This window comes from Bicyclus anynana, chromosome 21 (genome assembly GCF_947172395.1).
Source record: "Bicyclus anynana chromosome 21, ilBicAnyn1.1, whole genome shotgun sequence".
NCBI classification, from domain to species: Eukaryota; Metazoa; Arthropoda; class Insecta; order Lepidoptera; family Nymphalidae; genus Bicyclus; species Bicyclus anynana.
Window position 1 is genome coordinate 14,482,747 of NC_069103.1, and position 12,681 is coordinate 14,495,427.

General features: G+C 40.3%; 1 protein-coding gene across 5 annotated transcripts in view; it reads right to left on the bottom strand.

Moving 5' to 3' along the window:
• LOC112050534 (serine/threonine-protein kinase D1) overlaps positions 1-12,681 on the bottom strand; it is a 75,196-nt gene that overhangs the window by 22,918 nt on the left and 39,597 nt on the right. For all 5 annotated transcript variants that reach the window (XR_008251960.1, XM_052888242.1, XM_052888243.1 and 2 more), the window contains 4 exons: positions 2,838-2,988; positions 2,218-2,362; positions 1,487-1,621; positions 701-894 (listed from right to left, as the gene is read on the bottom strand). Coding sequence is in view for 4 of the 5 variants with exons in the window: in XM_052888242.1 (XP_052744202.1) it covers positions 701-894; positions 1,487-1,621; positions 2,218-2,362; positions 2,838-2,960 (597 nt within the window). In the remaining variant the exon portion in view is untranslated. The remainder of the gene's footprint in view (positions 1-700; positions 895-1,486; positions 1,622-2,217; positions 2,363-2,837; positions 2,989-12,681) is intronic.

Sequence of the window (12,681 nt, forward strand, 5' to 3'; positions counted from 1 at the left end):
AAGAAAGAGAGGGAGACCTTGCAACAGATGGGAGGATGAAATAAAACGCGCAACGGGTCCAAATTGGATACAAATAGCGCAATCTAGAGAAAACTGGCACAATTTGGAGGAGGCCTTTACCCGCAGAGGGGTTCCTACAGAATAGTTGCAATATAATATTAACATACCTAATTAAAACTACTTTAAAAAAAATACTTAAAAGCACTAACTATTAAATAATAATTATCTACTTTTCGATACTAAGACAATTAAACTAAACTCAACTTAACTAAACCTTGTAAACTAGTACTTCTGTAAGAAATAAATGGCTTTTTTATTTTATTTTTATTTATTTTATTTATTTATATGTAAAGAAATTGTAATAATTTTAACTTTCTATATAATAGATTTGTTTAAATTATAATAAAGTATGTTTTTTTAAAAAAGAGCTACCTACTGTTGCGTTTATTACCGGCTATTTTTAGCAGAACGTGCCATCCGAACCGGTGATTCTACAGAGGTCTTTACAAATATTCAAACAAAATTGCTTGCAAACTAAACTACTTGAAATTATTTTGATTTTCATTTAGGAGGGAGTGTACTCTCATCCAATCTCAGGAACGTAGGTTAAACTCGGCAAGTACCATTAAGATAAGAGCGTATAGGTCAGTGTGAGTGATCAGGAGTTGTTCCCGGTGACGAGATGCGCCAGCCGCCTTACCAGCGAGTCGTCGTGCGCGCTGTGCTGGCTGTGCGCCGACGAGCGCGACGGGCTGCGGGGCGCCGCCGACTGCCGCCGGCTGCCCGACGCCGTGCCGGCGCCCGACGCGCCCGACGCGCCGGCCGCGCCCGCCGGCGCAGTGCAGTTGGACGGCACCTTTACTGCGCAGCGCTTGTGGTAGTTGAGGTTGCAGCCTGGAATATGATAAGCCATTTGTTAACAAGGGGCTAGGAACCATTTACGACCTCTGACGGGTCTTACAAGGGTCATTAATCAGTCTATTTTAACGGCTCACTACGAGCCAGGCGTTCGTCTTTAAAGAAGGGAATATTTGACACTACGCTTCTCCAATGTGGGTTGGCGGGTGGTGATAATGTTATTTATATATTTATTATGAACAGGGCCGACGGCTTAACGTTCTCTCCGAGCCACGAGGATGTAACACCTCCAACTTCCCAACTCTTGGTTGAGAATTTCAACTAAAATTAATTGGAAGGAAGACAAACTAAGTATCTCAACCCAAGACCTCGTGATCTGAAACCATACCAGCCGACTATTGGACCAAAAACACGGACAGACAGACGTTTGGCTTCAGTATCGATTAAATAATGCCCTCCAACTAAAATTTTCAAAATATCTTCATTGTACAGAATTTGAATTGTAACAGTTTTATTATGAGTATAGGTAGTCTGCCAACTCGAATGAAGTTTTCATCCATAATTAATAATTACAGTTTTTTTACTTTCTTCTTTATAGGCAGTTAACAGATAAATAGCGCCACGTCACCTTCACACTTGAGGCCCTGTCGTACCAGCCCGAAGAGCATCTCGCCGCAGAAGTCGCAGAAGGTGGGAGCCTTGTACGAGTGCACCGACAGCGCGTGCGGCCTCGGCGCCGGCGGCTCGCCCCCACACAGCAATGCTGCAACACAAGAAGCAAACTTTATTACCTGTGTTTTTATTTATTTATTTATTAAAAATACAAAAGGGGAAACCCAGTTTCCATACAAACACGGATCTAATTTATACGAATGGTACAGAGCTGAAAATTGGCCATAAACTAGAACTACGGCTCCCTCATTTATTTTCTACTCATTTGTGTCGCACTATACTCAATATCATAAGTCAAATTCATAGGTATAAACCTACAAAATCGACATAAAATACTGTTTAAATTTTCTTTTAATATTACTAAATATTATGTTTATTTTAGGTAGATGCCTCATTAGTGCCTTGCATGGTAGCAACGGATCAATATATTTTTTTCTCATAAAAAAACATTTGCTGTAACTTGTAAATATGACCCATATTCTGTTTCCCCTCCAACTAGTTGGAAAAGACTGTGTTGGAACTGCGGGCGGGGATCGAACCACGACCTGTCGGTGATGAGTTCGGCCTCTTGTTGAGTTGAGGCTTCAAATCATTATTGTTTATGTTACGGTCTGAAGGGCATGATTGCTGTTTTCACTGACTCATCCCTTCTGATTGTAGGGCTACTGTGAGGAGCCGGTCACTCACGGTTGGCGGTGAGTACGATCTCCAGCAGCGTCTCGTCCGTGACGTCAGCGGCCGAGTTGACGAGTTGCAGCACGTTGGACGAGCAGTAGTCGTGCCGAAACAGTAGGATGCGCTCCGACAGACGGTTCAGTCCGTTGTCCGGGATCTGAGGAGGATCGCATATTGTTACATATTGCAGTTTTTGTATAGATAGATAGGCTCGTCATTGTTATGCCTGATGAAATCGGCATAACAATGACGAGCGGTTAATCAATCAATTAGCGGTTGTCAATGCGGTTATGTTCACTGTATCAGGAAGAATAATTTGTATTGTATTCCTGAGCGTACCCTAAACACACAGTTTACACCAGTACGAGTATATCTATCCGCTAAAAACCGATACAGGTGACACTGTGACGCACCTGTGGTTTGCAATTTCATCAATAAATTCATGGAAAATCATCATTAGCAAAATCATAATCAAGGTATTGTATTCCATGCTTTTTTTAAGCATTTTAGGCGGTGCGCGGGCGCTGACACCTCGTCGCGCAGCACGCCCTGCTGGAACTGGCCCAACGTCACCTCGTTCTCCATGCCCTGAGCTAACCGCTGCAGAGCTGAACAGTGAAGTGTGAGGTCACCTTCTCATGCACGAACTTGACGGCCAGCTCCTTGAGGTGCGCGAGCGTGAGGCGGTGCGCGGGCGCCGACACCGCGTCGCGCAGCACGCCCAGCTGGAACAGGAACGTCACCTCGTCCTCCATGGCCGCGCTGCCGCCCGCCGGTCGCCTCCTGAGAAACGATAGACTGTTACTTAACTGCTTTACATTACTATATTGCATCTCTAGATTATACCTCTATATACTTTATAACTCTACATGCATTTACACATAATATGTATGTTATCACCCTAAGCCCGCCAAACTTAGAGTCTAACTCTAAATTCTCTTAAACTCTTTCTATTGGGCTAGTGATTTGAACTCATGAATCATTATTGACGAAAAATATATTGTTCGATGCTACTACTTTCTCGATTGCGATCGAATTATCTGCACTTTGCCCGAGATATCATCTTTATAGCATAGGCGTCCAGTTATTCGCATCGTACGAGTACGTATCGGAAACGTCGCACCAAACCGATTTTCAATTTTACGGTAGACAACATCCGTTCAATCTGATGCGGATCAGTGGACGCACTTGTATGACTATCTATACAAAGAATACCTACTACGATCCGTTTGATGCAATGCTTCCGATACGTACAATGGGGACATGTGGACGCCTACATATGTAGGATTATATTGTGTTAATGATTATTTTGTTTTCATGTCAATTTTCTGAGGCGGATTTTGATCACAATCTTTCCTCAAGCATAATCAGTCATCATTAGTAAGTTCTACACGTGTCGTGAAGGTGAAAGTAATTCAATGAGTCAGCTTATATGACTTACACTTTAAATGGAGATAATATTAATGCTTCTTGGAAAAGACTGCGTTGTTATTGGTACAATTTTGGCGAAAATAAGTACCGATAACTTTTATGAACAGTAGGTGAACCACATTGTCGGCAGGAGTGCCGAATCAATATATTCTTCAGACAATTTTAAACTTGCATTTTTTTACTTAATTATGAATAATGAGAGCCGCGATAGCCCAGTGAATATGACCTCTGCCTCCGATTCCAGAGGGGTGTGGGTTTGAATCAGGTCCGGAGCATGCACCTCCAACTTTTCAGGTGTGTACATTTTAAGAAATGAAAGATCACGTGTCTCAAACGGTGAAGGAAAAACATTGTGAGGAAACCTGCATACCAGAGAATTTTCTTAATTTTCTGCTTGTGTGAAATCTGTCAATCCGCATTAGGCCAGCGTGGTGGACTATTGGCCTAACCCCTCTCAGAGGAGACTCGAGCTCAGCAGTGAGCCGAATATGGGTTGATAATGTACATAAAGAAGGAGGCCTGACCGTCTACGCTCCGGACCATAACATCAATCTAACAGCATAATCACAAACTTTGGATCTTCCGATCAGCAAACCACTGAGCTATCGCGGTGTTTAGATAATAATAGATTAATAACATCTCATCTCAAGTAAACAATATAACGCGCCCGCTAGCCTCGCCCGCGGCCGCGTGGCGGGTTATCACCGCGCCACGTGTAGCAGCGAGCCTGTTTACTGCAGCTCTGGCGCAGGGCTCTGTGTCAGAGGTCATCTGTATCATAGATTTTATAACATTAGACATGTCATTAGTGCGTCGAAACTAAAAAAAAGACGAACAAAGCACGTAGGTAATTATCTTATGGAGTCTGAATCAATTATTGGAGAATCTATCTATATGTTTTATCGCCAAGCATCTGCTGCTAAGTTTTTATAACCTCAATGCTTTCACTAACGTAATGATTGCTTGTGACAGTATTACGGTCTTTGATTTCGTTTACAGGGAAATAATAACTAATATTATAAAGCGGAAGAGTTTTTTTGTTTGTTTGCTTGCTTGAACGCGCTAATCCCAGGAACTACTGGTCAGTGTTAGATAGCTCATTTATTGAGAAAGGCTATAGGCTATACATTTTCCCCTCATTCCTTCGGGATAACTAAAAAATTCTTAGAAGAAAGAAAACTCAGTATAACATAGCTCGACCCAAAATTCAAACGCCGGACCTCTCGACACATAACCACATAGGCTAAATATTGAACCAACTAGGCAGTTTTACACGTACATTATTATTGCATTATGTATCCATTTCCCACAGTGCAGTAAAACAGCTGAGTGTGCGCTCCGTGACGTCTCGCGCCTCGTGTTATAACTGTTTACTGTACTCGTGCAGTGACGTCACACTGGTGTACATTACATATTATCGCAACGTAATGTTTTTCGCGTGCGACCCTTTTGTTAACCGATTATCGAGAATAGGAGGTTATTAACACGTTCCGTACGACGTAACGCACTCGTAAGGTCACAGCACATGTACTTATAGCAACTCGGTAAGGAATCGTCACCGCATCAACTCGAGCTACTACTTAGCTCACTATTCTTTGTATCACAGAACAGAGATCGCTAAAAGCTAATAATAACATAAGATTTAAAATTTTTGAAAAACCCTCGAATATCATAAAATTATTAATTTCACTCTAGATCAGAATTTCCCAAACTTTTTTGTGTCGTAGACCCCTTACCATGTTTTGCCGTGTTGGGTTACTTAATTCATATTGATTTTCTGTATCTTACACAATTTTATAAACATACTAGCGGACGCCCGCGACTTCGTCCGCGTGTAAGTCGTTGTAATCTTTCAACTACCCCTATCCTACCCTACCCTACCTCTACCCTACCCTATCCAAACCCTACCCCTACCCTACCACTACCCTACCCCTGCCCTACCCCTACCCTACACTACCCTACCCCTACCGTACTCATTAATTAATTTATTCCCCCCCCCCCCCGCGAGTCGCGTCGAGCATGAATTAGTATTCACGCGCGATGGCTTAGCGTATTTCTTGTATAACTTTGGTGTTTCTTTACCGATTTTTACGATTCTTTTTTTATTGAATAGGTAATAATATTAACTTTTTTAGTTAGGGATGAGTGATGAGTGTTATAAACATAAGAGTTGACAAATATAATTAGAAAGCTCCGGACTGCTAAGCTATCGGGAGTTACACGTGTTATTGTGAGTCAACCATAAAAGATAGACATATATATGCTGTTGTGTTTTTATAGATAATTTTAAGGAAAGCATTTCCGTCATACATTATTTCTTTGTAGCTTTAACCATTAAGGCTGTACACGCGACGGAAGCTTAAAAAATTGAGTAACTTCTCCCGTTTTCTCAACATTTCTCTTCACTGCTCTGCTCCTATTGATCGTAGCGTAATGAAAAGTATACTATAACCTGCCCAGGAGTATGTAGAATAATTGTACCAAGTTTCGTTAAAATCCGTCCAGTAGTTTTTGTTTCTATAAAGAACATACAGACAGACAGACAGACAGACAGACAGACAGACAGACAGACAGACAGACAGACAGACATACAGACAAAAATTTTACTAATTGCATTTTTGGCATCAGTATCGATCACTAATCACCCCCTGATAGTTATTTTGGAAATATATTTCATGTACAGAATTGACCTCTCTACAGATTTATTATAAGTACTAGCGGACGCCCGCGACTTCGTCCGCGTAAATTTCGATGTCAACTTTACTACTACCCCTACCCAACCCTACCCTACCCAACCCCTACCCTACCCTACCCTACACTACCCCTACCCCCACCCTACCCCTAACCTACCCCTACCCTACCCCTACCTTACCTACCCCTACCCCCATCCTACCCCTACCCTCCCCGTACCCTAGCCCTTTCCTACCCCTATCCTACCCGTACCCCTATCTCACGCCTACCCTACCCCTACCCTACCACTACCCTAAACCCGGCCCTAAACCTACCCTACCCCTACGCTTCCCTACCCGTACCCTACCCTACCCTGTAACTTCTCTATCTTACTCCTACCCTTAGCAAAATCGGTCCAGTCCTTCGAGAGTCATGGTGGTATGACCAAGAGAAATAGAGACTTCTATGCTAATAATATAAAGAGGTAAAGTTCGTGTGGTTGTAGGAGGTAATCTCTGGATCTACTGGACCGATTTGGAAAATTGTTTTACCAATAGCAAGCTACGTTATTTGCGAGTGTCATAGGCTATGTTTGATCCCCATATTCACACGGGAACGGGAACTACATAAATGAAAGCGCCGGGCGTCATATAGCGGAATTTCTGGGTCTTTTAGAAATTTTGTATTATCTCCGAAACTATTTAAGTAATTAACATACTGTAAAGGACAAATCTTATCTCCATAATATCCTTGTGATTATTAAATAATTTATTTTAATAAGGATTAAAGTTTAGTTGTATAAATAATGACGTAAACCTAAGTATATAAACTTAATAATTTTTAAAACACAAAAGGTACTATATCTGTTAATATATAGAAGATAGATATATGGTGTCGCGGACTTTTTTGTAGAACTTTTAAAGATACATAAAGTCTCCATACATTAATTTCAATTTTACACAATAGTTAAGGCAGCACATGCGAATAAGTCTGTTCAAGAGGATTTTCAGTCCGACCTGTATGACAAAAACTGTGATAACTCGGCTAATATATATGATATCAATATAAAATATAGCCTATAGCACTCCCCGATAATGTAGCATTCTACTGGTGAAAGAATTTTTGAAATCGGACCAGTAGTTCCGAAGATTACCCCATTTAAAAAATGTGACAAACTTACAAACTTTACCTCTTTATAATATTATAGTAAAATAGTAAATATAGTATAGTATAGATATAATATTTTTTAACCGACTTCAAAAAGGAGGAGGTTCTCAATTCGGTCGGTACTTTTTTTTTTTTTTTTATGTATGTACACCGATTACTCAAAGACGCCTGGACCAATTTCAAAAATTCTTTTTTTGTTTGAAACGGTATAGTCCCCATTTGGTCCCATTGCCATCATGTCAAGATCTGATGATGGAATCCTGGAGAAATTGAGGGGAACTCTCGAAAATTATATGGGTGTCTAGTGTGTTCGTCAACTTTTACATTTAGTACTTTTAAGCACTACAATTTCATGAAGGTTTAAAATCGATCTGATGATGGAGCCATAAAACAGACGAGGGAACTCCTCGGCGATTTACAGCAGTTACCTTGTGTTTGGGCTTGATTTATTTGTATTAATGAGAACTTTCCACATAGATAGGTTGTGACTATCATTTAGGGGTTTGGTGATGAAGACCAAGGACAATTAAGGGAACTCCTTAACAGTTTACAGTAACTACCTTGTGTTTGGCCTTGATTAATTCGTATTGCTGAGAATTTTGTACCAAGATGGGTTGTGACTGTCATTAGGGGTCTGATGATGAAGACAAAGGTCAATTAAGGGAACCCCTTAACGGTGTACGGTAGCTACCTTGTGCTTGGGCTTGATTAATTTGTATTGCTGAGAATTTTGTACCAAGATGGGTTGTGACTGTCATTAGGGGTCTGATGTGTTCGTTTAAGATGAAATTTTACACTAAAAATGGAAAAATAATAAAAATTTTAATAAAAAAAATACAACCGACTTCAAAACCAAAAAACGTAACCAGTAAACTAAAAAGCGAAAAATAACATCATAATATGTTCTACCTGCTGATCAGTATGAAGGCGGTGCTTAGCCGGTGTTGTCTTGATTTAAGCCATTTCTGACAGGACCACATGAAACAACACTGTCTGCAAAATCTAAATGGCTTGAATTAATACATCACCGGCTTAGCACCGCCTTCATACTGATCAGCAGGTAGAACATATTATGATGTTATTTTTCGCTTTTTAGTTTACTGGTTACGTTTTTTGGTTTTGAAGTCGGTTGTATTTTTTTTATTAAAATTTTTATTATTTTACTTTCTAGTTACTTTTAAAATAATGTTTAAGTTTTGATATTATAAGATAATTTGATGTAAAAAAAATAGGTACTATCCGTGTATGTGTTATGATCCACTATCGTGGAAACCATTTTCGTTTAATGGACCACCAATTTTTTTTCGCTGACATAGACCCCTTGCAGTTTGTAATATACCCCTAGGTCGATATAGACCACTTTGGGAATCACTGCTCTAGATCAAGTCGTCAATAATTATTCTCTTTCAGTGCGCTTTCATTTGAGACCCCACTCGAGTATATTTACAGACTTTCGGTCGTTCTTCCCCACTTTCACCCCCACAAGTTTTAAACCGATTCATTCGGCTCAACCGATTTTCATCAAACATGTCTAAGAACACTCGAACGCCCGTAAGTCACATTTAATTTAAAAAAAAAATTGAAATCGCTTCATCCGTTCGGGAGCTTTTTTAATTAGGTATTTATAAAATGTATGAGCTACACCATTCTGCAAAGTACTAGCAGATTTAAAAGGTGTAGACTAACCCGACAATCATCCAATTATACACAAAGAGACTATAGAGCGCTTTTTTATTAAAGCGCGTTTTTTGACTTTAAGCTAAATTCTATCACACTAATATTACATATTATATAGAAATATACGAACATTTCGGTGAAGATTTTTACTTCTTAATGCCGCTGTTACTGAACCGATTTGGCTGAAACTTTTTAGACGATGGGCCGATGACATCAAAGCCGTGGCAGGTGGTACATGGACAAGAACTGCACAGGATAGAGAAAAATGGAGAAAGTTGGAGGAGGACTTTGCCGACAGTGGCATACAGACAGACAGAGGGATATTGATGCAAAACAAATAATTAAGTTTGTACATAGTGTAAGGAATTAAATATAATATTTATGTTAAAAATGTCAGTAATAGAATACTTAAGATAGATAATAATTTTAACTGTAATACTGTCTGAATAAAAGGCTTTTATTATTATTATTATTATTAGAGAGAAGTTAGATTGCATCTAACTTCGCGTTGAAATAAAGGCTATGTTTTATGTCAGACAAATCCATGTTTCTCAAATATATTTCTCACTGGTGTTAAAAGCCAGTCGCCAAGAATGTTGTGGTTAAAAAATTACAATTTCATTACACTTAATAAATAATGCAAGATGCGCAGTTAAAAACAAACACCTAATTACCCAAGCGACGTATTCATAACACTTCTTTTGTTTATACATTTCGACGAATCGCGCGGATTTGTTTAAAATAAGAATCCAGTACAAAAGTTATCGTTGGGCCCTGAACTTGCGGGCCAATTTGCACATGCACAATTCCGTGTGGTTACAGCGGGGTCCGAGGCGCGGGGTCCGCGGCGCGGGGTCGGGGGCCGGGGTCGGGGGTCGATTCGCGACAATCGCTGCACCGATTATGCAGCGGCGATTGCCAATTGTTTACATTCCAGTTCGGGTTTATGTGTCATCAGCCAATTAGTGCACCGTGTCAACTGCCAATTAAGTGGCACACTGGTTGGTGCGCGCGGCTCCTTCCGCATCGTTGTCTTCTTTTTGTAACAAAAAACTCTGTCAAATCACTGCCAGAAACATTGTTAATTTCAGAGAGATTTTGTCCTGTAGTCAGTGTCGATCTGTTTGTAATTGCCAAATACAGGGAGAGGCGTCGCTCCTTACAGGAGAAGGGACGTGGAGCTTTGACCCACCATTCTGCTCCGATGCGGGTTGGCAGACTTAGAGTGATAATGTACGATTTTGTGACGAACACTTAACTTTAAACCTACATCTATTGGATTTCATTAAACCTTAAATTAATATACCTAAATAATTTAGCTGCTGAGCTGTTGCTCTTTAGCAGCTTGCAGCCGATCTGTTTTTAACCAACTTCCAAAGAGGAGGAGGCTCCAAGTGCAGCTTATAATTTTATGGGTTGTTAAAAAAATATTTTACTTTCTTGTTTTCTTTCTCGCCATCGTTCCCAATTTCTTTTTATTCCAACTACGGTCAACTGTGTGTTAAGGCACGCAGATCTGGATGTAGACGCTCTACTACGCTGAGGAACGAGTCTCACAGATATCAAACAGACTTCCGTCCGCCCACTTTCTAACTCAGACTCTACTCTGACAGAGCTCCGATTAAGCCTCTCGGTACTGTAGTTACAATTTAAAGTAATCGACTAGTATAATAACCTTCGCAAGACATAATAATTAATCTTTTACAGAAGCAGACTGACACGGCCAATAAGCGCTCAGAATTCAGATGGTCCTACGAGCCGGCAGCAAACAGAGAATCACAAAAGAAATCAATCACACCACTAATCTGTAAGGGCTAACAACACGGGTTTTGTTATTGTTATCAGCATCAGCGATTACGCACAGCTAGCAACAACTGATGCGCGCGATAACATCACACAAACAAACACGCGTCTGTTCTCGCGGACTCGTGTCGACAATTACATTTTATTGCAACATCAGAAGGGACCCTTATCGCCGTTTACGATGACTAGCTTTTGTTCCGATTTCGTCTGTACTTTGTACGTCATCCGACGTGACTCTTGAACTGGTGACGCCTGGACTACGAGACTATCGTCCTTCTTGATACTCCTATTTTGTGTAAACAAATAGTTAGCAAAACAAGATAACCTAGTTTATCATTATCAGCCGATTTAAATGGCAAACGACAGGGCTACACGTTGTCTCTCCTTAAGTAGCTTCTTTCTTTAGCTGAGATCCAACACGCTACTCTAACACGAGATGGCGGGCTTAGGATGACGATGATAGACGTTAATGATAATGATTATTTTGGTCTTTATTATCAACCAATTATAATAAACATCAAATCAATTGACAAAATGTCATTTACCTACTGTGTGGTATTCACCAGTATTCACCAGTAAGCACAGGATGACATTTATTACATAAAATCTCAATATGTTAACGATAGTGAATAAGCCTGCAGAGCCGATAAACGTGTTATCGTTGTATATAGCGTGTTCGGCGAAATAAGAGAATGTGAACCACCAATCCCGACTTCCGAGTTGGTACTCAGATTTTTGGAAAGAAAAAAAAATTTATAACAAAATCCAGGACTTAGAAATCCGAAGAAATTGGACCAACGAAGCTTCAGGTGCCCACATGATATCACTTCGCAGACGCTACGTACGGCAACGAGCTGCCTACAGTTGAATATACCTACACCTCATCGTCAGACCTGACCAGACACATACCAGAACATTCTCAGATGTTGCCGCCCAAGCTGATTCCTACGATTTCCTGCGCTTGAAATTAGGTTAAAGTCGAATAACTTCTATTAAATTACAAGTATTAGACTATCATAGAAAGGTTGCCTGCCTGTCGGTTTTCTAAAGGATATATTTTGGAGAGTGTGCACAGGAACTTCTCGATCTAGTTCCTCCATCATCCTTAACCCTCAGGCATCGCAGTAGTCCGCGCCTTTACGTAGCCCATTTCCTTTGGAGGCGTGTAAAACGGTTTTGGACCCTCGTTCCTGGTTCGCACTACGAGGATATGGAATACCTTTCCCGATGTAGTTTTTCCTACCACCCCTGATTTTATATCTGGTATGGAGGGTATGTACATTCAAATTAAGAGTGAATAGGCTTTGAAGGAAAGCGTTCGACCGTGGGCTGCATCTCACTCTAACGGGATTACGACCTGTCAAGAAGCTAACGATTCACTGCTACATGATTATAAAAATAATAACAAAATGTATAATTTAAAGATCAAGGAGTTAATAATAATATAACTTTTAACTTTATCTTGTACAGATCACTAGTGTACAAAAATAGCAGACAAGTTCGTAAAACTAGTTCTCTAATTACACATTAAGGCGTTAAAATAACGATACACGTAGCTACTCGTACTATAGCAACGGCAGTACTCACATATCCGCCTGTGCCACGGTCAGGGCAATGTCAGTGTCGTATGTCATTTTTACGTAAAGTCGTATGAACGTCTATTTGCTGTGAACTAACAGTGCATCAGAAATGCAAGTAATGCAATATGACCGATCTTATTGAACACTA